General features: G+C 43.4%; 1 protein-coding gene across 13 annotated transcripts in view; it reads right to left on the minus strand.

The window, feature by feature from the left end:
- GPATCH2L (G-patch domain containing 2 like) overlaps positions 1-23,880 on the minus strand; it is a 59,496-nt gene extending 35,616 nt beyond the window's left edge. For 4 of the 13 annotated variants that reach the window (XR_012835622.1, XR_012835621.1, XM_075753823.1 and 1 more), the window contains exons 1-8: positions 23,763-23,880; positions 22,182-22,852; positions 15,932-15,996; positions 10,658-10,834; positions 10,209-10,288; positions 8,051-8,118; positions 7,111-7,165; positions 5,019-5,104 (exon numbers count right to left, since the gene is read on the minus strand). Coding sequence is in view for 10 of the 13 variants with exons in the window: in XM_075753823.1 (XP_075609938.1) it covers positions 5,019-5,104; positions 7,111-7,165; positions 8,051-8,118; positions 10,209-10,288; positions 10,658-10,834; positions 15,932-15,996; positions 22,182-22,840 (1,190 nt within the window). In the remaining 3 variants the exon portion in view is untranslated. Of the gene's footprint in view, positions 1-5,018; positions 5,105-7,110; positions 7,166-7,217; positions 7,258-8,050; positions 8,119-10,208; positions 10,289-10,657; positions 10,835-15,931; positions 15,997-22,181; positions 22,853-22,961; positions 23,283-23,762 lie in introns of all 13 variants that reach the window. The other 9 variants (XM_075753826.1, XM_075753824.1, XM_075753827.1 and 6 more) reach the window with 9 other exon arrangements.
- Between the last annotated feature and the right edge of the window lie 468 nt (positions 23,881-24,348).

Consider the following 24,348-nt stretch of genomic DNA (forward strand, 5'->3'; position numbering starts at 1 on the left):
ATCTCACAATGGAGGTCTCAGAGGACTCTACAGAGCTGTGACAATCTGTGTCCTTCTTGGAGGCAGGAGGCACATCTCACACTTGGGGGTGTATGCCTCTCGCTGTAATCTCACATCATCCAGCTTGTCTGCTGACAACCTTTATTCTAACCCTATCCTTGGTGGAAGCAAACCACTTGGATTATGTAGTCAGAGGCAGTCATTAATCTACTGTCATACAAACAAGGGATGCTATTATCCTCATGTTAAAGTAAATGTTCAACAGAGACAGCCTTCTAACAAGGATACTGCTACTAAAACTCCACACAAACCAGCTGTTGCTGTTGCGATGCTATATTCCCAGCAAACACAGGCCCAATAAAAAGCTCTCTCGCTAAGCCCTGAGGTGTTACCTGAGGCTGTTGATGGCTTCACAAAGTTAATAGTAAAAGCAGAGTTCTTCCTCCTGTTTGACTATAAAGCCAGTTGGGCACCAAAGTCTGATCTGCACGTAACAGGTGTAAATCAATATAAGCACTCATCCAATCTGCATGCACAGCTCCCATACATGCAAGTGGTTCTTCCTATCACATCACACTGTAGATATTTCCTGTGCATAGCCCTCTCCTCTGCCCTGCAGAGAGCCCTAGAGAGCTGCTAGAGCACGTTTTCAGATTCCAAAAATCACTAACACGTCATCATCCAAATGTCATAGGTCTTCATGAAGCAGAAGTCTGTTGCCCAAGTAAACATTCTAATGACATAGCAATTCCATTCCTAAAAGTCTGTGTGTGGCAAATACAAGTGAACACATTTTCTTCTAGTTTTCCAGGTAACTAGTCTCAGCAGAGACAACGTGATCCCATATATTGCATTCTGTATTTTCATACTGAATCACATGATATCTGTGCCAGAAAGAGTCCTAATATTTGCCAGACCTGCTGAGTACACAGATTTGATAATGCCAACATGCTTTATAGGCGAAGAAAGTGATAGCAAGTAAACAAAATTCTGAAGCTAAGGGGAATTTATTTTTCACTCCAGAGAATTAGGATTCACCAAACCGGGAGCATTAGGCCTCAGACAACTGCATGTGTCACTAGGTTGATAGCTGCTGTTCATTGCATGCCTGTCAGAAGAATTCAATTATATCCCCAACTGCAATATTAGCCAGGCTTTAGCAAAGGAAGACATGACAGTGCTCCAACTAAATGGAAAAATAGTTGAAAAAAAAAAAAAAAACCCACAAAAAACAAACAACCTGGGGAGAAAGATGCCTAAAAGCAGTTGACAGCAGACATTTTTACATAAAAACAATTCCAGGAAGATGAAGATGTGGGGACAGGTTGCATGGAATGAACTGGATACTGTCCCGGTCTAGTGGGCCAGCATGAAATTGTGAACATCCATTCACTCCTTCAGCTGCCTCAGGAAAGGCTTCACAATGCAGGCAATCCCTATTCTTCCACACGTTTGGGTAAGAGGCAGAAATGTCAGGATCTCTGCACAGATAGAGAAGAGAAAGAACAAAATTTACTTTGATGACCGTATTTCCAGAGCTGGAACTAGAATTAGAGACATTCAAGCCTTTTCACTCTAACAGCACCACCAAATCCAGGATATGAAGCACCTGGCAGTTTACTAAGAGATGATCACTCACCCCTTTAGAACTTTATCAGGATAAATTTATTCCAGGCAAGATGAGAGACTTGCTTTTAAGCCCAATTAAACTCTAGGTTTACAGTTAATATTAACTGAGAGTACATATAAAGAATTTTCTTCAATTCATCTGTAGCCTTCAGAAGCATCTCTAACATAATTCTTCAGATATCCACCTTGAACATCTACTTGCCATCTGAGGTCCACTTTTCCTATGACCAAGAGTTGGAACATTTAATTGAGTTTTTCACCCATAACCCTATTTTCAAGGCTAGGCAAACAATAAATGGCAGTAGGGACAATTTATTTTCTACCTTCCTCTCTTATTCTACCTGCTATTCAAACTCAAATTGAAGGGAATATTGGCTCTAGGCTCTTTCGAAACTCTTACTCTGCCTTAAGGGAGTAACATTCCACCAACCAACAACCTATAACACCTTCCCACTGATAGAGCCATTGAATAATCAAAATCTAATAAAATATTCTGCTTAAGATTGTACAAAGTCCTCTTAAGCAGAAGAAGTGCAAGAAGAAAATTCTGTTCAGACCACTCCTTTCTCCCAGAAAAGCAAACGGGCAGAGGGAAAGAGGGGAAGGACCACTCGGGCTGTCCATGCAAGTCTCTACTCGCCTGCTTTTAACAGCCTGCATAGTCAAGCTGAAACCTTAACAGACAAGACATGATTAGCAAACGCTTTGTGCACTTAAAGGAGAGTAATTATAGGCATGTGAAAAAAGGAAGAGATCCCTGAGGTACTCTTCCTTGCATGCCTCCCGAGAGGCAGCAGGGCCATTAAAAATTCCATGATGAAGAGGAAAAACAGCCTGGGAACAGCCAGGAGGCAATACAGCAAATTAATACACCAGCCGTCCCTCGGGAGGACTGCAAGAAAGCAGGAAACTCTCCTTGCTTCACAAAATAAAATTATACCACTAATGATAACAGTCACCACACACACAAAAGTGCTTCTAATGATGGGTGTGAAATTCCCAGTGCTGTGCATACACTTTGAATGAAATCTCTTCTCATCACAGACATAAAGCAAGAAAGGTAATCTTGGTAGTGTACAATTTATACAGCCTTTCAAATAAGGCTTCCCAATGAACCCTCCACATAGAACCTCCTCCTTGACACTGAAAAGCCTTTCTTGAACACCCCCACCTGTGCTCAGTATTCTGGCCTTCAGATCTGCTTAAATGAAGCACTGAGTTACCAGTCCTCCAGATGAACGGCACCAAAATCCACCACTCTAACAAAGAAAACATTTCCATGGGAAAAATTTCCACCTGGTAATTATATTCCATTGGACACATTCCTGATAGCAGAAACTAAGAGAGAGGTAATTTCGCATGGCACAGTGGGCATCAAGTTGAAGAAACTGGATGTCCACAACATCAAGGCAGTTTCTTCTCTAATACATTTCATATCATTCTCAGGGGATTAGCTTCCCCCCCCCCCACACACACACACCCTTCTTACAAATTTCTGAGTAGAGTTTCTCCAGGATGACATGGAAGCTGTTAGAATCTTACTAAAGCACAACTGCGGGAATTGACTCCACCTATGGCAAGAGGGGAAGATGTTAACTGGAGCAATGGCTGAACAGCACTTACAGAGATCACCTGAACTTCCTGTAAGAAAATGAACTACTAATAGGCTTAGCTCTTGAAGCACCTAAAGAACAACTATTGTCAAGAAAACGTTTCTGTGAAGGAACGATTTCCTTCTGTGCCCTTGGCAGCATCTTTACATAAAGCAAGCACCTTGCACTGAAGAGTTCAATCCTTGCCACGTACATGGGGCTACATAACATGTTCATTTTTTCTTTCCATATTTCTTTATAGGAGAAAGATTCTTAAGCATATTTCACACTACAATAGGAACTACTTTCTCAAACCACAGGCACTTAAAAACACAGCTGTCTCTGGGACAGGACAACTTCTCTGCTAACATTCAGTAACAATTTATCAGGGATTATGTTTTTCAGGACACCAGTCACCTGTTCATTAGAGGAAGGAACCAAGCATATATTAATTCATTAACTAGACTACATCTTCAGCAAAACCAAGCAAACATGATTCCTCCAGGTTTAGAAATCCCTTGCCATAAACCAGTAGCTTTGGAAAGGGCCTTCAGATCATCATAAAGGTAAAGACTTGGCCGTGTTTGAATTTGTGAGCAGGATTTGTCTAACTCTCCTTTCTGGAAAACAAACTTCTGTAAAGCATTAAGTAAAACACTTGAGACACAAGAAAGGTTATCCTAGCTGTAAATGAACAGACCAATCAATCTTCTTGCTTCATGGGCACAAAACATCCCCAGACTGGGGCAAAAGCACAGAAAGGACCCCATTTGCTGATGCACAATCTTCTGAATTCTTTTTATTTTCATCCAGTTGAATGTCTAAGAGCTGATTTCTTCTCCCTCACCCTTTCCAGCTTTAACATGCTGGCTACAGCAGCATGAGGTCATGGTGCGACACCACAAAACTCCCTGCAGAAGCCAGTGGGAGGAGAGGCTTTGCTGGTTGGGTGCCAACCTTTCATTCAGACACATATAACCTCAGTACATTTTTCATGCTCTATTTGCTAATTAACGAGGGAAAGCAAGCCATGAAGCTGAAAGTCCAGACATTTCTTTCAGATTTGGTCCTTTGTACAAGCACATAAACAGAATTCCGTCCCATGCAAGGCTTTGTCTCCTTGCATGGGGAAAGAGCTCAAGGGCACCTTACCTTTAGTCACCTGCAGCACAAGAACAGGAGTCACCTCCAAGGCCACACTTGAATTTAATTTAGGATTAGTCAGCAGAAGGTGCCTGAATAGCATATTAACCCCAACTATGCAGACTCAAATATACCTCAACGTTTGGCCAAACCAGATCTAAATTTCAGCTATAGCAATAGAGAGCAATATCAAGCCATTAGAGGTCACCTCAGGTGAGTTCTGAATCTGTTCAGAGGGTCTATTTTAGACACTCAAGATACCAAAATGCCTCAGCATGTCACCCACACGAGTTTGTCAGCACTTTCCCTCTCATCTTGATCAGATTTTAATAGTGGGCAACAACACTATGCCTATTTGTACCTATACAACAGACTTGCAGCAACTCACTACACAATCCAGAACAGATCACATTTATTTCTAAAAGCACACTATGTTCTGCCTGTCTGTCATATATTGTTTCACATACTCTAAGCACTTAGTGTATTGAGACTTTCAAATAATCTGCATCAGTATGTTTTATGCTAAGTTTGAACACAGGCCTCCTAGGGAAAACTGCTGCAGGTCCATGAGTATTGTTCCGACCACACATACTACTGAAGATAACTGTGGGAGAGAAGCAAGACAACCCCAACAGAGCAGAGCAAGGGAGTTACCTGGCAGTGCAGTGTGCTGGTGAGCATCTTCGGTGGGAAGCATCAGCAAGCACATCCAGAGAGTACAGAGGAGATAATGGATTGAACTGGAAAGTCAAGAGATTTTATTTAAGCAAAGCGTTAAAAGAAATAGTCTCCAGATACAGCTGCTCAGATCTATTCCCTACAGTTGTTCATTCAGTATAAGATCTTTCTGACATATTAAGGGGCGAGTCTAGCTGAGAACTGACTCTCACTGCAGACAAAAAGCTAGAACGAGGTGCAACAGCAAATCTCACAACCATCTTCTCACAACAGACAGCCTTGTAAGCACACTCCTCTTTCAACTCACATTATTACAAATGCCAGTTGACTAAGAGCATGCTCAAAGAGCTCTACTGCTACATGCCATGAGCAAAAAGTCTGTCTCCCTTTCAAGAAGCATCTTGTCTACCTTCATGCTGTAGAGAGAAAAGTCACTGTTATGAATGGTGCAAGCACAGAACTTCCCACAGAGCAGTTCCAATATTCCCTATGGTCGTATGTATCACTGAAACAGACCTCTAGAAGACTCAGCCCCACCAGGTTCGGTTCACAATGAGCTCCCAGTTCATTCCACAGCAAGTGAGCTGCTCCTCCTACTCCCAACCCACCTCACAAGCTTTCTTTGCAAACTGCTTAAAACAAATTTCTGAAACACTGCATGGTCAGGTTAATCTTAGATCCTTTGTTAGACATATACTAGACAAATTCTGAAGGCATCAAACCTGTACAAGACTGCTTGTTGTAGAAGACACAACTCTTAAGATTATTTTTTTTTAAAGTCAGGGCAGAAATGGAATAATCAATGTATGGAACAAGCTTTGCTCAATATGCAAATAGAAGGTTTAGACTGGTAGTTTCTCTGGAGTACCTGCACTACACTTCCATTCAGCATCTCCTCTTTATTTGTAATTCACACCACCAGCAGGAAATTCATTTCCATCTGCTTTGCAAAGTGCTACACCAATCTCCAGAACACTTTTCCTGTATTACTAGGAGTACTGATGCATTTTTAAATAAGGACAAATGAATAACCCACAGCTGTACCAGGACTTGTCATAAAAGCTATCTGCAACTCTAGAACTCAGTACTAGACCTTTGCCTTCAACCTGTCTGAGAAAGAAGACGCACTATGCACCACAAAGCTGCTGCTATCAGGGAGCTCCTCCTGCAGTTGGGCTGTTAGTTTACTGTCAGTGAAGTAACACTGCAGCTGCACAGTAGGGGAGAATCACTGGTAACCCTCTGTAACTGATTCAAGTTTATTTAAGAAAAACAAAATTAATTTATTTTGGTCATTTTAAAGCTTATGTAGTTATCATTCTTATCTTTAGCAATATAAAAATGGTATATGAAATGTTCTCTTTAATGGAAAATAGACAATTGCACAAAGGCCTGAAAATTATTTCTTGCCATATATGTATTTTTAGTCACCTGAAGGGTAAAACATTTCAATCCTACTGCTCACCAACCAAAAACCAACTCGCAAAGGAATAGAAGGGAGTGTGCATGGCTAGGAACACTGTTACAACACAGCTGCTCAAATGGAAAATCCTTTTTGCTTTCTGCTATCAAGAACCCAAGCTCTTGTATCTTAAGTAAAAAAAGCCTCCTAACACTGAAGCTATGAAAGACTTTCTGAAGAATATAAAAGTGCATAAACAAGAGTTTCAGTTAAAAGAATGCCTATATCTCTTGCTTATCACCTCTTACCTTTTCCTGTTATAGCTGCTATTTAACTACAGTTAGCTCACCATTTTTTTCCCTTCTCTGTTAGTGAGACTATCAGGTAGAAGCCTGAGCCAAACAAGACAAAACAGCATTTAAAAAGAGAAAAATGTTCCAATTCTTATGGAATTTTGAGAGGTCAAAGTTCCTTCTGCCAAGAGGCATTTTCCCTCCCGCTCACCATCAGAAGGGAAGGCCTACACTAACCTGAAACAGGGAGGTAAACAAAAGGAGTTGCTGAGCTATTCAGTTTAAATAGACGATATAATGCCGGAAACATGGGTTGCGTTCAAAGCCTAGAAGACATCAGTTACCAAAATGAGAAGGGACAGGGCTGCCTTACCTCATGTGCACAAGCCACAGTGTGTCGGAAATCAGAAGCCGGCACTTTGTTCTTTCTAGAGAGAAGGAAACCAAGAAAATAAAAAAGGTAGAGCAGAGTCAGCTTACCTGGTTGCGATCTCTCTTCCCCATGGATGGTAACCAAAAACTGGAAGGAGGCAGAGTCAGAAGGACAGGTGGGAGCAATGCCAAGGAAGGAGAGAACATGGGAGGAAAAAAAAAGAGGGTTGGGAGAAAGGATATAAGGGGAAGGGAAGAACAAAAATGGAGGGAGAAGGAGAAAAGATTAAACATCAGCAGGACTCATATTAAAAACAACAAATTTCAGATCCAAGGAAGAAAACTGGATGCCAACAGCTGGTGAAGGCTGGACCCATTGCACTACAGTCAAGAGGTGCCACCCCTACCTATCCATTGCCCAACAAGAACAGTATTAGAGGGATGCCAAAGGATACACTCCAAGACTATTTTGGGTGCTGACTACAATTTAAATACACTAATTGGGGAAGGAAACAGAACACCAAAGAGAAAGCAATTTCGCAGCTGCCTTGTCAGCATCATTTCTGCAGTCTGGGTACGTGCCCATAGCATGACTCCACATAGAAGCTTTTTAAATAACATATAGGGCTCAGTCTTCTCATACTGTGCAGAAGATCTGCAGTTATAAGGGAAGGGGAAAGAAAAAGCTGACTGTAACCAAAAGGGCATTTGAGCAGTGTCCACACGCTAGGGCAGCCTTATAAACAAAAGAGAAGTCAGCAATTGCAAATAAGAAAACGGAGAAGCCATCAGTAGAGGACTATCTCCCATTTCACAGGTCACTCACTGCATGCTTAAGTTACCACCCAGCTCTTCATTCCCTTCAGTCCCAGGAGGGAAGAGGACCCTGTAGTTTCTCCTCCCCTCCCAAAGTTCTGCACAACAGCTGTTAAGGGCCTTACTCTTTCTGGCGCGGATCGCTAACAATACGACCTAGCCTCTCGGTGCCCAGAGTGCTCATGGAGGTCTCCTGAAACACAAAGACAGGTAAAAGGTTGCAGACTCTCACACAGTGAGCAGACATAATAGTTTGCTGCTGCCAATAAGAATAGATCTTACTCTTCTGGGCCACGTTCTTTCCTTCCCAGCCCACACTCAGCTAAACATATTAACCCTCTCCTTTTAGAACCTCAACTGAGCTGATTTAACTAATTAGAACGGCAGAAAATCATTCTGTTTTATCTGTGGGGCTTGGGTTTTATTAGTTTAGTGATGATATTTACTTGCACAGGGGCACACCAAGGACTGGACCAGTGCAAAGCATGCAGCACAAGGATGCCGTTAAGAACAGGGGAAATGGCTTATTAATAAGAAGTGCTTATTTCCAGGTTACTGGGGTCAGCTGGGCAAGAAGCAGGCTGAGAGACAGGACACCACACTGTCCCACTAACAATGGGGATTCACCAAGCACAGGTGAATGAAACAAGGAGTGTGCATGAAGCTTTTGCCCTTTCTGAAAGCAGCAGTTCAGCAGCAGGACCTCTAGCAGCTAAAGAAAAGATAGATCCTAGGAGAAAAGACTTGCTCCGGGAGTATGTTTCTGCCTGAGAGACACTGCCTTGTGTACGTGCTCAATGCTGGCATACAGGTACACACACAGCCTGAAGCACCAGCTGTTCATATCTGCATAGCAACTCCCTCCAAGAAAGAAATACGCTTTGCAGTGAGGGTCTGAAGATGAGGGTAAAAAGCTTTCACAGGTAAGATTCTTCACAGTTTGTGCCAGGTACATAGACAAAACACCCTCAAAGTTTGGGGGGAGTTGCAGCAGCAGGGGTGAAAGATGGGCTATTTGTTACAGCAGGAAAATTATTAACTTAAAGTGCCATAATGTTTAAATTTATGGTTTATTACTGTGTAAATTACAAGCCGTACTTTTGGTAATTAGCAGCTTGCTAGCGGGGAGCTCTGAATGAAACTCATTATTTATGATTACAATTTAGAGAGAGATGGGGAAGGGGGAGCAGTGACCTCCGCTGCAAATGACAAAGATCCCTTTAAGGTGATGAAGATGAATTAAACAAGTAAATATTATCCTTCTCATTTGGATCATTAGAGGTGCTGCCGACAGGCCCAGCCACTTGCAGGTGGCCTGAGGAATCCTACCCAAAGCCAGTCTCTTGCCAGCTGAGGACTCATATTTTAAATGCTGGTTACAACTAAGCAAGGTGAGTAGAAGAAAGAAGGGGCGAACAAGGATCTTTCAAGTGTGACTGAACAGAAGGAAGAAGTTGCAGTCCTCTAGACTCTGGGCCCCTCTAACACACCTTGCTAACAGACTCTCTAAAGCCAGTCAGCTCAGAATATATGCCAATATTTTCAAAAGCACAGAGCACATCCCATTAAGAGTAAAAACCAAAAGCAGCCAACACATTCCTTCTCAGAAGCATCTTTTACGACAGACAACAGCATTCAACACTCCAAGATCCAGACCTGACCAGGTATATCCTCCCTCTTTTAGACGGGCATCTGCAAAGTAGTGCTTATTCCTTTAGAAACAGGACTAATATTTTGTTTGTAGTTTGCCCTATATATAATAAACCTAGTCAATGGCTCTGGGTAACTTTGCACTACTGCATATACCCTTTTATTATTCTGTCTCCCCACTAAAAATGCAACTGCTAAAACCATCTTCCTTTGCTGCCATTCATATCAGTCTGCTTCCCTACCTAAGATTTGGCCTTCCTTCACCTTTGAGTCACCTCTCTGCCCTTGCAGTCTCAGATTATAAGCATGCACAAGTCTCATGCCATCACCATTTCCCCCTACATTCTGTCTAAATCTTCTTGATATTTATACTCCTTGTCATTCATCTTCAGACCTCCTTTCATACTGCTTTTAGCACTGATCAACTGTCTTTGCCACTCCAAAGCTGCCTTAGAATCCACTTAGTCACTCTATCAACTTCTGACAGTCAAAGCAATTAAATCAAACAATACATGAAACAAAAAATGTAAGGGCCCCTTTCTGCACAAAACAATTCATGTGATATCTTAGAATAGCACTTCAGGACTGATCAGCATTAGAAATACAAAATTATTATCTTGCAAAAGAGAATACCTTGCCAACAAGCCTCCTCCGACCTTTTCGGAGACAACGGGCAGCAGCTCCTGGAAGGCGATTCAGGCGAGCATGAAATCCTGAAAACCAAACCCAGAAAAACTGAGCAATGAATACATAAGATTCTTCCCGATGAAACCACCAGGAAAAACAGTTAGGTGGTCAAAGCAGATCCTCTGTTTCTTGTTTCTCAATCTGCAAGAGGTAGATATGTCAATCCATTCACAAATCAAATAAAATTCCTATTTAAAAAAAAAAAAGACTCAAAAAGGTGGGCAGCTGGTATGAGTATGTTAGTATCCTCTCCAGTAGCACAGCTATTTTGAATTCAATCATTAAAAAAACCGAGATCACTAATATCAGTTTAAACTGCAGCACCTATGAACAGAGTCTACTCTTGCTAGCACATCAGAAGTTCTCAAACACATGACATTCCTTATGGATCTCACCTCTCTGAGCTGGCCGCGAGGGCAAGAGGAACGTGGAATCTGAGAGCTTGTCCAGGCCTGAGTCAATCCGCTCTACTTCAGATCGGTGGTCAGCTCCCCACTTGGGAAGAAGGTTGGGGACAGTGAATCCTGGAACACATTCTCCTTCATAAAACCAATCACTTTGCTCATCATCTCCTAAAGAAATAGCATGGAATTAGCTACAAGTAACATCAACATGCCCTGTGACAGTCCCACAAAATACTGCAGGTAGGCATTTCTGGATGTGAAACAGCTGAAGTCTCATTAGGAATTCCTTCCTGAAGAGCCTTATATTTGTATTCTGTCTCAATGATCTGCAGTAACTATGGGGCCTCACTAAATGCTTTAAACTATCCAACTCATCAGTCTACAAAATTTCCCTATAGAACAAAACCCTCTTTATAGACCTGCCTAGGGCAGCTTTAGCACTCTGTTGCGACTGCATCTCATCAACCTTAGTTCAATGTTGTGTGATGTCTTATGCACAACTCTTTCTCTGAAGTAATTACTGTGACAGAGGTAGAGGCCAATCATTTGGCACGTGTTACAGGCTGTCACAGGAGAGACTTCACAACAGGACAAGACCAGACTCACAGAGTAAGCAAAAGGAACATACTCACTGATGAGAAAGATACCTAGTCTCCTAAGACAGCAGCTAAGAGGAAAACACACAACTACTAGAAATGGACACTGGTTAGTGGTGAGTGTACTAACCATGCTGTGAGTCTGTCTCAATCAAAGTTTCTTAGAATCCGTCACAACTACAAACCCTCTGCAAAACTAGAGCAGCAGCAACAGAAGTCACGATCAAAATCTCCATAAAGCAGGGTCACTACAATTAATGCAGTTGCAGTCTAAAACTGAACTGCATCAGACACCATTCATAGTAAATCTGCCTGGCCAGAAATCCCGAGAGCAGTAGCACACGAGCAGTGTGGAAAAAAAGCAGGAAGAGTGCAAAGAACCTGACACACTTAGCTTTTCAGGAGCCCAACTAACAAACACTCCTGTGTAATTGCAAGGTACTTCACCTTGCTTTAAAAGACTAACACACTTGACTTAAGGAAAACACTCATTTGCCTACCATTAAGTTTCAACTCAAGCATCTCCATTTACTCTTGTTTCCTCACCAAGTTGAAGTCCATTATGCCTACCCACACATTTTGCCAGACCAAAAAAAAAAAAAAAAAACAAACTACAAGAAAAAAAAACTCGTCCTAGTAAAAATGCTGCAATCAATGCTTATAGTAAATGAAAACTAAGTAACATTGGATAGTTCTAAGCGATCATAATTTGCGCAAAAATATCCCTACGGTTTTGGATCTATCAGCATAGTGCATTGTCATATCTCATATCACTACTTTCACAAGACAAACTTTAACCATCAGGATCATATGCTAATACCACAGTAACTTTCATGATGACAGATCCCAATGCCTTTAACAAAAAAACCTGAACTTATAATCAAATTATAAACTAGGACCATTTTCTGCTCACAGAAGTACACTGGTAGCTGGAATTGCAAAGACAACCTATTTAATTAGCAACAGTACAAACTATTACATGACATAACCTCAAAAGAAGGGAGGAAAAAACTACGCTCAATTTAAGTACACTGTTATCTTAAATTTCCCATTATTCAGTCTGGAATTGTACTAGAGAACTATTTCTAAGATGATGACCTGTGACAAAAAAAAAAATAATGTTGTGCTCTCTCCATATTACTGAAGTGGAGAGCTGTTGTTTATTATGTACTTTAGAACTAGAAATTGTCTGAAAAAAGGGAGATGTTTCTTATTTAACCTGAAAGTGCAACAACATTTTTTAACCCTTCGTAACTAAACTGTAAGCTAAAACATCTTGGCCAGAAAACTATTTTAGTACAAACTGTTTGAACAGACAGAGGCCTGATGACTAGGATGTCAAATCTCTTCTCCTATCTAGACAGGGAAGGCTGTAATTGGATTTTATTAATTTCTTTAAGTAGTATATTCTACATGCTCTTGTATATCGGGTATCCGACTTCTAGTGGCAGCCAAAAGTCAATGTCTAAAACAGGGAATAAAACCAGGGCAAGTATATAGGGCAAGCATATAGACAAGTATATATACATATATACATACACAACCCAGTCTACATCAATCTTGCCTCAAGTAATGAAGTAAAAATTCAACACTTCAGTCACCACTGTGCTTCATCATTTGGTATGCAGGTGCTCACTAATTTTGGCTCCCCCAGAAGAGTCATCAGGAAAAAGAGAGGACAAAAGATTTGACTTTTCTGTTGCTTTTGAAGGATAGGAGGCTGGGAACAGTTATTTTTCCGGAAAGGTCAAAGCTGATATTTGAAAGCCCTACTCTTAGGGAAAGTATTATAGCCACCTAAGATCATAACAGATCAGCCCTACAGCCTAACATGTCATCAGAAAACACGTAAGCATATTTGCTATCATTGTGTTGCCTCACACACAGATACCTGGGTCAGTAACAAGCTAGTGGAAGCAGCATTTCATATTGAGTTATTGATACTACTCCCTTTAGCACACGTATATTCCCAGAAGAGACCTCATCCAAATCTTAGCTTGTGAAATGTGACAGAATCAGAGTGCACACCAGCAGAAGCTGCATGGAATTACAGGTCTCTAGGGTCACATTCCACCTGCTCCAAATATAATAGTCCTGAGCGCCTATGTGCCTACTAGAACTTCTTTCATACTTACTTCTGCCATTATCCCCCATAAACTGGACAGTGTGCTGTCGCTGATAAAACCACATTACATTCCACACTCAAACCTCCTAAGAAACCATTTCTACAACTGTTTTGGGTTTGTGTGGCATGGTTGGGGGCAGAGGGGATGGGAAGGGGGAGGCACTACAGGTGTGGCTTCTGCAAGAAGTTGCTAGAAGCTTCCCCCATGTCCGACAGAGCCAATGCCAGCCAGCTCCAAGACAGACCCCACCACTGGACAAGGCTGAGCCCATCAGTGATGGCGGCAGTACCTCTGGAATAACAGAGTTAAGGAGAGGGGAAAAAAAATTAAAAAAAGAGCAGAAGCTTTTGCAGCCGGAGAGAGGAGTGAGATGTGAGAAACTTTGCAGACACCCAGGTCAGTGAGGAAGGAGGAGGAGGAGGAGGAGCTCCAGATGCCAGAGCAGAGATTCCCCTGCAGCCTGTGGAGAAGACCATGGTGAGGCAGGCTGTCCCCCTGCAGCCCATGGAGGTTGATGGGGAGCAGAGATTCCACCCGCAGCCCATGGAAGACCCCACGCCGGAGCAGGTGGAGACACCCGAAGGTGGCTGTGACCCCGTGGGAAGCCCACACTGGAGCAGGGGAAGAGTGTGAGGAGTCCTCACCCTGAGGAGAAACGAGTGGCAGAGACAACGTGTGATGAACTGACCACAACTCCCATTCCCCTGTGCCGCTGGTGGGGAGGAGGGAGAGAAATCGGGAGTGAAGTCGAGCCTGGAAGAAAGGGGGGGTAGGGGGAGGTGTTTTAAGATTCAGTTTTATTTCTCATTACTCTGTTTTGTTTGGTAATAAATTAGATGATTTTTTTTTTTTTTTTAAGTCTGTTTTGCCCATGACGGTAATTGGTGAACAATCTCTCCCTGTCCTTATCTTGACCCACGTTATATTTTCTCTCCTGTCCACCTGAGGAGGGGGAGTGATAAAGCAGCTTTGGTGGACGCCTGGGCTCCAGCCAGAGTCGCCCACCACAACAACAGACATTGAAAATACAAGGCTCAGCTAACGCACACAAGAGCAAGGGAGGAACGTGCCTGTCGTGGTTCAGCCCCCACCGAGCATCACGCAGCCGCTCGCTCACGCCTCCCCGGCGGGACGTGGAGCGGAACGGGAAAACAAAGGTGAAACCCGTGGGTTGGGGTGAGGACAGGTTACTGGGACAGCAAAGGCAGACGGAAATAACAGCAGCAGTACTTGTAACAGAATACGCGCAACGGGGGATAACACAAGGCAACTTACCGACCCAACGACCGACCAGACGCCCAGCCCATCCCAGAGCCACCCCTCCCCGACTGCCCCCCTTTTATGGGAGCATGACGTCACGTGGCCCCCTGGCCAGCTCAGCTCACCTGTCCCGGCTCCGTGTGAAAATTAACTCCATCCTGGCCGAAACCAGGACAGTGTATTTAAAGATATAAAACCTATCACATACTAGTGTTGTCGACTTAGCACAGTCTGTTAGGTGACTTGTCAGTACTGATTTTTTTCACATTGTCTCTTCCTGCCCAAAGGGAAAACAACTAACAGATTCAGGCACTAATGGTACATAGACAACAATTAAAACACCTATATAAACAAATCATAAGCTCTGCTTTTTCATTATTGTCCTGGTTTCAGCTGAGAGGATTGATTTTTCTTCATAGTAGCTAGTGTGGGGATATGTTTTGGATTTGTGCTGGAGACAGCATTGATAATATAGAGATGTTTTTTGTTCTATGGACTTATTGTTGAGCAGTGTTTATGTGGGGCCAAGGCCTTTTCTGCTTCTTGCACTGCCCTGCCAGCGGGATGGCTGGGGGTGGACAAGAAGTTGGGAGGAGACACAGACAGGACAGGTGACCCAAACTGACCAAAGGGGTATTCCATACTATATGACGTCATGCTCAGTTTATAAGGAGCTTGGGGGAAGAGGCGGGGGGCGGCGGCGTTCGGAGCAACGGCGTTTGTCTTCCCAAGTAACCGTTACACGTGACAGAGCCCTGCTTTCCTGGAGATGGCTGAACACCTGCCTGCCCATGGGAAGTGGTGAATGAATTCCTTGCTTTGCTTTGCTTGTGCACGCGGCTTTTGCTTTACCTGTTAAACTGTCTTTATCTCAACCCACGAGTTTTCTCACTTTAACTCTTCCAATTCTCTTTCCCATCCCGATGGGGGGGAGTGAACGAGCGGCTGCGTGGTACTCAGCTGCCGGCTGGGGTAAAACCACGACAATTATGGAGAGCTCTGAAACTCCTCTTGTATTTCTGTGCCTTTCCATAATAATAGCTTCTTACATTTCAAATATTATGGATCTGATACACAAAGGATTTCAGCAGGAAGAGTGTACTGTTATCAAAATCACACCTTTGTAGCCTTCAGTTCATTTCTTAACTTCTGGCCTCTCCCAGCCACTGGCCCTTCTCCCACACTTCACTCTCTGCCCCTCTTCAAACATAGATCTATCTTTGTAAAGAAAGTAAGAGAAATTCTCCAGCAACCCATGAGGAAAATCACAGGACAATTGTTACCTTGGCGACCCTCATCATTGGTAAACAGGCCAGTATCACTGCTGCTGCATACGCTGCTGGTTTCACTGGAACAAAAACAAACAAAACCCCCTATTGTTACTATTGCAGCAGATACAAAACAAAAACCACTTTATTACATTTCACTAGCTGCTCAGAGCCCAAAACGCTTTACATATCTCACAGAAATTGCATTTCAGATACATGCCTGGCTCTAGCATGGAACATAATTACTTTCAATTAAAATCTAGCAATGCTGCATCACTTGAAAAAGAGTAGAATCCTGTGTCTAGTCTAGTTCTAAGTTATCAAAAAGTAATTAATACAATGGCATTTGCCTCGGGTACTAGAGTTAATAACCCAACACTGCCTGGAATACTCGGTAGGAGCTTAAATGCAGTTAAAAACTCTGTCCTTGGGTCACATAAATACCCTCCCTTCAATCTACTGCAACTTTTATTTTATTTGGAGGGAAGAGCAGCTGGTACATTCACAGCTCTTCAGCTAAGTACCTGAGCGCAGTGTGACTTGCTGCTGCTGAATGCAACCTCATTACAGCATGCTTTGCATTTGCTGAAGCAGTTACAGGAGACTTAATTCTTGAACCAAAGAATTAAACTAGAAATTAATGTGTAGAAAGCCATTAATTGACTGTAAAGCTGGATGAATATTTGTATCAGAAGTACATGCTCAGGTCAGTCCCAAGCTGATGGTTTTAATGCTGATACTAAAATCAATCCTTGGACACTTCAGGCAATACTTAGCTGAGAGATATCAGAACAAGTAGAAACTACTTACTGCCAACTAAAGCCTTAGATGTGAACATCAGGTATAACTCAGCACCAGAATCAATCTGATCAGGGCATGTTATTAGAAAGCATCTCTGACTTTCTCTTTTCCAGGGAAATTGGATCATACTAGAGACTAGTATCAACTGGAAATCCCTCAATTCAAAAGGCTGAAGGATGAGGGATCACAAGATGGGTCACTCCAAAGAACTGCAGGCACATATCAAAACCCCATTCTGTGAGCATATTATTGCTCTTAGAAAACACACTCTAAAGTGCAGCCAAATCAGCTCATCATGGTGGATATCTACAAACTCTGCCTCTTCATCATTGTTAACAGGCCATTTAAACTTAAAGGACGAACAGTCTGTATACATCATTCCCACATTTCACTATGTAAGTTAGTATCAAATTCCAAATCAATCCATGACAAAGTTTGGCCATCCATTCACCCTCCCATATATACACCATAGCAATTAAGGCCAAGGACCATGAGTCATTCGCTTCATTCCTAGCTCTCCCACCAACTCATTGTATGACCCAAATCTCTTAGCGTGTCTGCTTTCCCTTATGAAAGCCTGGATTAATAGTCCTCACAACCAGCAGATGCACGGATTGAGTGACTGCTTCATAAGGGTTTTAGCATCCTCAGAGGAAAGGTGCCTGAGAAAGGAAAAAGCATTGTCACGATTCCAGATCATATTAACAGTACTTTTAGCATTCTGTTGTAGTGAGAGCTCTTGAATTCCTTACAGTTACACATTACTGCCAGTGCTTTACTGGAACGGACTTTCATGGATCTCACCCTCTTCACCACCCCTTTTACACTTCAGGGCTGAACACAAACTAGACTCCCACATAAGCCTTTCTGCAGGTCCAGTAAGCACTGATTAATGACCTCCACTTGCAAAGGAGGCTACTTACCTTAACCATGAAATAATAAATGCTATTGATCTGACAAGCTACTGCTATAGAGTGTTATTGATCACCCAATCTTTGGTTAAAATGGTCCTCATTTAGCAATTTCACTGTCGCAAACACCTGGAGCAAAGCATGCTTATAATTAAATAGTTTGGGGGAGTTAAAGTGAGAGGTGATGGACAGAGATCTCAGGTTTCCCCCATTTATTCTTTTGCCTGAGCTATTGTTTGTGTCAGGAGGGATATTGATTTTCTATAAAAATAAGAAAACAAGAGGCACCGAGGGGCTGCAGAAGGTCAGACTGGGCTGCAGAAAGAGGGGAAGCTGAACACTCTGTCTTTGTCACTTGCCTTCCAAGGGAGAAGATTTTTTTCTTTAAGGAGAGACTGGCCTCCAATTCATCAGCTTAGCCAGGCTCTTGACTGCCACTGCAGGCTGTCATCGAAACAGTTCCCTTCCAAAGGGTAAAGCGACTGTACTGCACACTCAGAATGAGCACTGGTTACACTCCCAGGCCGGAATGCTGTACTGGTTTTGGCTGGGATAGAGTTAAAATTTTCCTCATAGTAGCTCTACGCTGCTGTGTTTTGGATTTGTGATCAAAACAGTATTGATAATGTGCTGATGTTTTAATTATTGCTGAACAGTGCTTAAACTGTGCCAAGGCCGTCTCCATTTCTCACGCCACCCCACCAGCGAGTAGGCTGGGGGTGCACAAGAAGCTGGGAGGGGACACAGCTGGGAGAGCTGACCCCAACTGACCAGAGGGATATCCCACACCATACGGCATTGTCCTCGGCAATAAAAGCTGGGGAAAAGAAGGAGGAAAGGGGGACATTTGGAGTTTTGGCATTTGTCTTCCCAAGTAACTGTTATCCGTGATGGAGCCCTGCTTTCCTGGAAACAGCTAAACATCTGCCTGCCAATGGGAAGTGGTGTGAATGAAAGGAATGAATTCTTTGCTTTGCTTGTGTGTGCAGCTTTTGCTTTACCTATTAAACCGACTTTATCTCAACCCACAAATTTTCTCACTTGTATTTTTCTGATTCTCTCCCTCATCCCACTGTGAGGATGTGGGGCTTAGCTGCCTATCCAGGTTAAACCACAACAAATACATCAGCATTAAGCCAGTGAAGTCACACAGCATCGGTGAGTCAGTGCAATCCCCATTTTGAAAAAGCCATGTTAAGAGTTATGGCACTTGAGAGTAGATTAGACAAACTGCACATCTCTGACTAGTAAGCACATCATTCAAAGTGATTTTTCAGACAGCTCTTGTACTATGGTTTGTTCTGCTTTCAAGCCAAACCCAGACCATTCTGGGAGTACTCAGCTTAGACCACCAAGAGAAAGAACTTCAGCACTCAATATATAATTTGCTTTCGCTTTATTATGGCTGCAGGGAATCTCAAAGCATTTAGGGACAGAAGGGCATGTTACTTCTAACAGTCTTAGCAGTTAATTGTCACCTTTGTACAAATATACAAATGGCTACTTAAACTAAAACCACTTGCTTCCTCTGTTTTTTCCACAATTGTTTATATGTCGGGCTTTGAGTCACATCATTACCCAATTTAGAACCACCATTGTTCCCTCGTCATGTTCCCGCACATCCTTCCTTCTCTCAATTTGTGTTCATCTGCCACGTTTGGCAATAATTTCAAAGATTTAATTTCATGCACACTTTGAATCACAATACTGCAGGACATCTTCCTCCAGGAAAAGACTGGGTGCAGTCCCACAAGCAAACTATAAAAACTACCTCCTCTTTAAGGATCCATGTCCAAAGCTTTCTCAGTGAAACTGAGGGAGTTCATCTACTGAATACAGTAGGGTTTTGATCTGACTTAGGATAAGGAGCCATCTAGAAAGCAGAGAAAATGCTGGATATTTTAGCATTTACAGAGATTCTTTCCTATGTAACAAAGAAAAGCAAGTGTCAGTGGAGGGAAGGAAAAAGAAGGTGAAAAAAATCAGCTCTGAATATAGAACTTAATTTGCCTAAAAACACTTAGTTTTGTGCCACTCCCCTCTACTAGATGAGTAAACAGTAGTGGAACCAATTCAGTATCAAGTATCATCGTAAATCACTGTATCACCACAGACTGCTTCCAAGTCCCACAAGCTGTATCAGTCACTTTCCCTCCCATCAGCTTGTGATGACAACCATGCCATTCGCTCTCCTAGGCATCCAATTTTCTTCTCCCTTACTCAGGATATGCCCTTGTTATACATCTGTGCAAAGTACTTCTCTTACGGTACCAGAAAAAACAGCTAGCAGAGTGAGAATGAGGTAAGCACAGCAAGTTTCACTCTGCTGCTAGCAGCAAAGTGCTATATTTAGAGCAGCAGAGACCAAAGCATGATCCTTCACTGCTGCAAGGGATACTCTGCAGTGAAGAGGGTTGTACGTATTTCTTTTTCCAATTTTGACCCTCCTAGTGAGTCATAGCACAGATCACAAGTGGTGTTGGAGAGGTCAAATATTCCAACCTCTGGCTTTCCAAAGAGAATCCCAAGGATTTGGCAGCAGACTGTAAATGTCATTTGATGCAGACACTTGCACAATAATTAGTTGGAAAGCAAGAGACAACTGAGATAGAACAAAGCAATCTCCCAGCATGGTCTTCAAGTAACAGTCCGGACAAAGCTGTTTACTTATTCTTTCAAAGACTGGCACAAATAAAGGCTGGATGAAAGCCTGCTGGTTTAAATTCAAGTTTGAATGATGGAACAGACTCTGACTGGTGGGAAAAAAACGTCAAGGAACACCGTCCATCACTGCCACATCAAGTAAGGGTATCTCTCAGTCCATCACCACTGACACGCAACATTCAGGGGCTACTCAGCACATTCCCTTTCCTGGACTACCAGCAAATAGCTCTGAAAAAATAAAAGGGCTTTTAACAACTAGTAGCAAAAAGGCATCCACTAGTCTCTTGAAAAACCCCACTTCGCACCCACTTTTTAAGCAAATAGCTACTTTTTAAAGAAAAATATGACCGCTTTTTTGCTACTTCCACCCTCTAACAGTTACATACAAACCACACTGATTCAGTAAAAATTCAATAATGTTCCCCTGGGTCGCAACAGTGAGGACGTATTACAACCTATGCTTTTCACAGTCTCCCAGAAAAATACCATTGAGAAGTTTATGCTACCAGCTACTATCCACAAAGCCCTCAATAACTACAATGCCACCTGTCCACTCTGATCAACTGCAGAAGCTAGAAAGCCAGGACACTTAAGTAAACCTTAACATATGAAGAATTATACCAGATCAAACAATTATACTTTCCAAATAGTGCCTATTACAGTGGATGCTTGAAGAAAGAATATGAGAACATAACAAATACAGATCGACTGTTTCCTCTATATATTCATCCAGCTTCTAGCAGTCAGCACTTTAAGGACTTCCTGAGCCAGATCTTCCATCTAGGCTGTAATGCTTAACAGCCCCTGACAAATCTATGTTCCACATCCCCCTTTTGGACACATTTAAATTTTTGGCCTCCAAAATGTCCCACCACAGAGTTCCAAACCTCATGTTTTACAAAAAATAATAATTTTTTTTGCTTTAAGTGTTCCCTCAGTGACTCTTGCTTCTTACACGATAATAATTAGCAAATAAAGAACCCTATTCACTTTTTGTATGCCATTCATTAAGAAATCTCCTCCATTTGACTCTCAGCAGCTGTTTCTTTTCTAACCTGAAAATTCTCTTTGTACAGAAGCAGTTTTATAACCCCAAACCTTCTACACAAAGAATAAAAGTCACACGCAAGAGGAAAACTTCCCAAGAGTGACATACAAATTCAGACCGTGAATTGCATTTACGCTTTTCATTTTCATCTCTTGTATGAGATTCTGCCACAAATTCATCAAAGTTCTCCAAAACTGGACACGAAGACATGCCAGACTCCACTGTTTGCACAGGCTTATCTTCTAAGTATTAATTCAGTTTCCCCCAACTTCATTATCCTCTCGCTACATTTTTCCCATAGCTAGCCTTTCAGGACCTTATTCCAGATCCAGAGCAGAGTTACACAACTGCAAACAAGGTGTTTTGACTGAGGTTCACACAGTACCTGCACAGAGAGCTAGCAGTTGTGATGGGAGATCTGATCTGTCCTCTATTACTACTTATGGTAAATTCTGAAAACAAGAAACTGAGATCAGTTCATATCAATCACGCAACACAAGTGCCAACAGTGGATTTACTCGCCAAACCTCAGACCACAAGCATGCCACTTGGTAGCTGCAGGGCCACAGGCATTTCAGAGGGCTCCTTGTCTAACAGGAGCCAGAAACATGTCAGCTTGCCAGCTTTTCAAGGAAGTGTTTTGGGCCATTAGTACAGCATTGGCAGGAAAGATTGGAAAAAATCTACAGTTCAGAAGTAGCTGAGATATTTCTTCTCTTCAAAAAAGAGAACAACACTGAATAATTTTGGTAAGAACTTCTAAAAGCAAGGCACAGGATTTACAAGCAGCTGCGAGCAATACGGCCATCTGACTAGCACAGGGAAGAAACCGAGATCTCACCATTCTGACATGTTTTCATCTGAGCCCTGTTTCTGTTCATCAGCTTCACACTCCATCCGCTCCTTCCTTCCCGCTTTGCTGAGGAAGGGCCTGTTCTCTGCTGATTCACAAAGGCCATGATTGGATGATGTCCAAGGGGCATTTTCTTTCCAGCGTGAAAGACGCTGTTTCTTGGCTGACTTGAACCTGCAGCCCCTCTCGTAGTTCCACTCTGACACCCTGAGCTTTTGCTGGAGACTGGCAGCCACTTCTGATGTCACACGTTTGACTTTCCGTCGGCGCCTGAGAGGTCGACAGGGTGCATTCTCTGTAAAGGAGTCTGACTCATGCCACGAGTGTTGCTTGCTCCTCAGGGTGGCACTGAGAGCTGGGTGTCGTTTGACCATGGCCATGTCATCAGAGTCACTGAAATTTGTTGTCAGCACTTCACGGCAATCCTTGACAGCTTCGTCCAAGCTTGACTCCGAGGCCTCGCTGTAGCAGCAGGCATGCTCTGCCTGATGTGTGAAATCTGAGCGTCGTTTACGACCCCGTCTCTTGCGAAGCTGACGTCGCTGCTGCCGTGGGCTTAGGGCCATCTCTTCCCATAGCTCCTCCAGTTTGTTTTGTTCTGAAGTCTGCTCTAAGGCTGAGGCCAAGTCATGTACCAGTTCATCCATTGGCAATGCCTACTAAAAATCACAACAAACAATTAGCACCAGACATAAATGCTGCTACCAACACATCACTAGACTACAGTATGCTATAGCCTTTATAACATTAACCAAGTTACACACTTACTTTGGAGTTGCCTGGGAAAACCCAATGCAGGACAACTGCCGCTTCTTGGGCTAACGCTCACTCCTTCCTTTTGCAAGGGTTAAATCCCTCTTCTAACCATGGTAGCAGAGATCTCGCTACTTCAGCAGTTGGGTCAAGCGCTCCATGTCTGAAAAGGCCTTAAGGTTGCATCTTTTGCATTTAAGCAACATGCTCTATTACGCATCTTAAGGGTATGAGAGCCTGCAACTAGTTCACTACCTGGTGTCGGTAAGCCACAGAGAAGGGTTAGCCTGCTCGGCAAACAGATCGAGTCTTCCAAAAAGTAGACAAGCAGCAAAGCTGAGAGTAAAACAGATGGTAAAACAGGTAGTTTGCAAGCCAGCATCACTTCAACTGCAAAACAAGACACGCGGGACTCTGTGCTCCTTGGAACAGGGTGTCTGAGACACAAGCCCCAACTCCTACTGCCAAAAAGTCCCAGCCTTTCCACCTCAGGGCTGTCAGTGTGCTAATCCCAAAGTCCTGGCCAAACCCATCACCTCACAACCTCCCTCTCCCCACCCGTGCCTTACAGACGTGGGATTTATCTCCCCACCTTCTACTGAGCTCAGAAACACCCGCACTCCCACCCCGGTGAAGCACCTGCTGCCGCAGGCCGCCTCCTTTACTCCGAAGGCCCTCAGGAACCCGGTCACACCGTCTCCCTCCTCTGAGAAAAAGTCGATACTCTACCGGAAAATCCCCGGGCCCTACAGGGAAACCCTTGTCCTCACCTCCCTCTTTCACGGACCCGCCGGGCCTCACCCCAACCCTACTCACCGACCAGCGCCCCGCTCCGCCAACCCCTCGTCAACGGCGCTTCCGGCCTTCCCGGGCCACTTCCTGCCCGCCCGCCCCGCCTAAGGGGCGGGTCTGGCGGCGGCGGAGCGGGGCGGGGGGGGGGGGGGGGTGGCCGGGCCACACCACCCAACCCCCGCCCGCTCCGCTTCTGCTGCCAGACCCGCCCCTCATGCCGGGCCGCGGAGGAGCTGATCGCTTTTCCGTCGATTTACGCTCTGGTTGGTGCCGCTGTTGGAGCCATTACAGATGATTTACCTGCTAAGAGAGCAGCCCTTGCCGTGTGCTTACCCTTTAGTTGCTTGGTTATATTAATTTTTTAATAGGCAACCAATAAACTCGGTACCCGAACTCCTCCATATCGCTGCCGACATACTAATCGTATATATCAGGGTGAAAATTAGTTATCTCCTAAATTAAACCTGTGTTATTCCCTTCTCCTTACACCTTGCACCTCTTTTCCTGTCATTTTACACATCGCTGGCAGCCGTCAGAGTAAAACCAGGTGTGACCCTGCCGCTGTCCAGTTTTGCTTAGCATTCCTCTTTATTTCTCATCTTCCATGTTG

This window comes from Balearica regulorum, chromosome 5 (assembly GCF_011004875.1).
Source record: "Balearica regulorum gibbericeps isolate bBalReg1 chromosome 5, bBalReg1.pri, whole genome shotgun sequence".
Taxonomy (NCBI): domain Eukaryota; kingdom Metazoa; phylum Chordata; class Aves; order Gruiformes; family Gruidae; genus Balearica; species Balearica regulorum.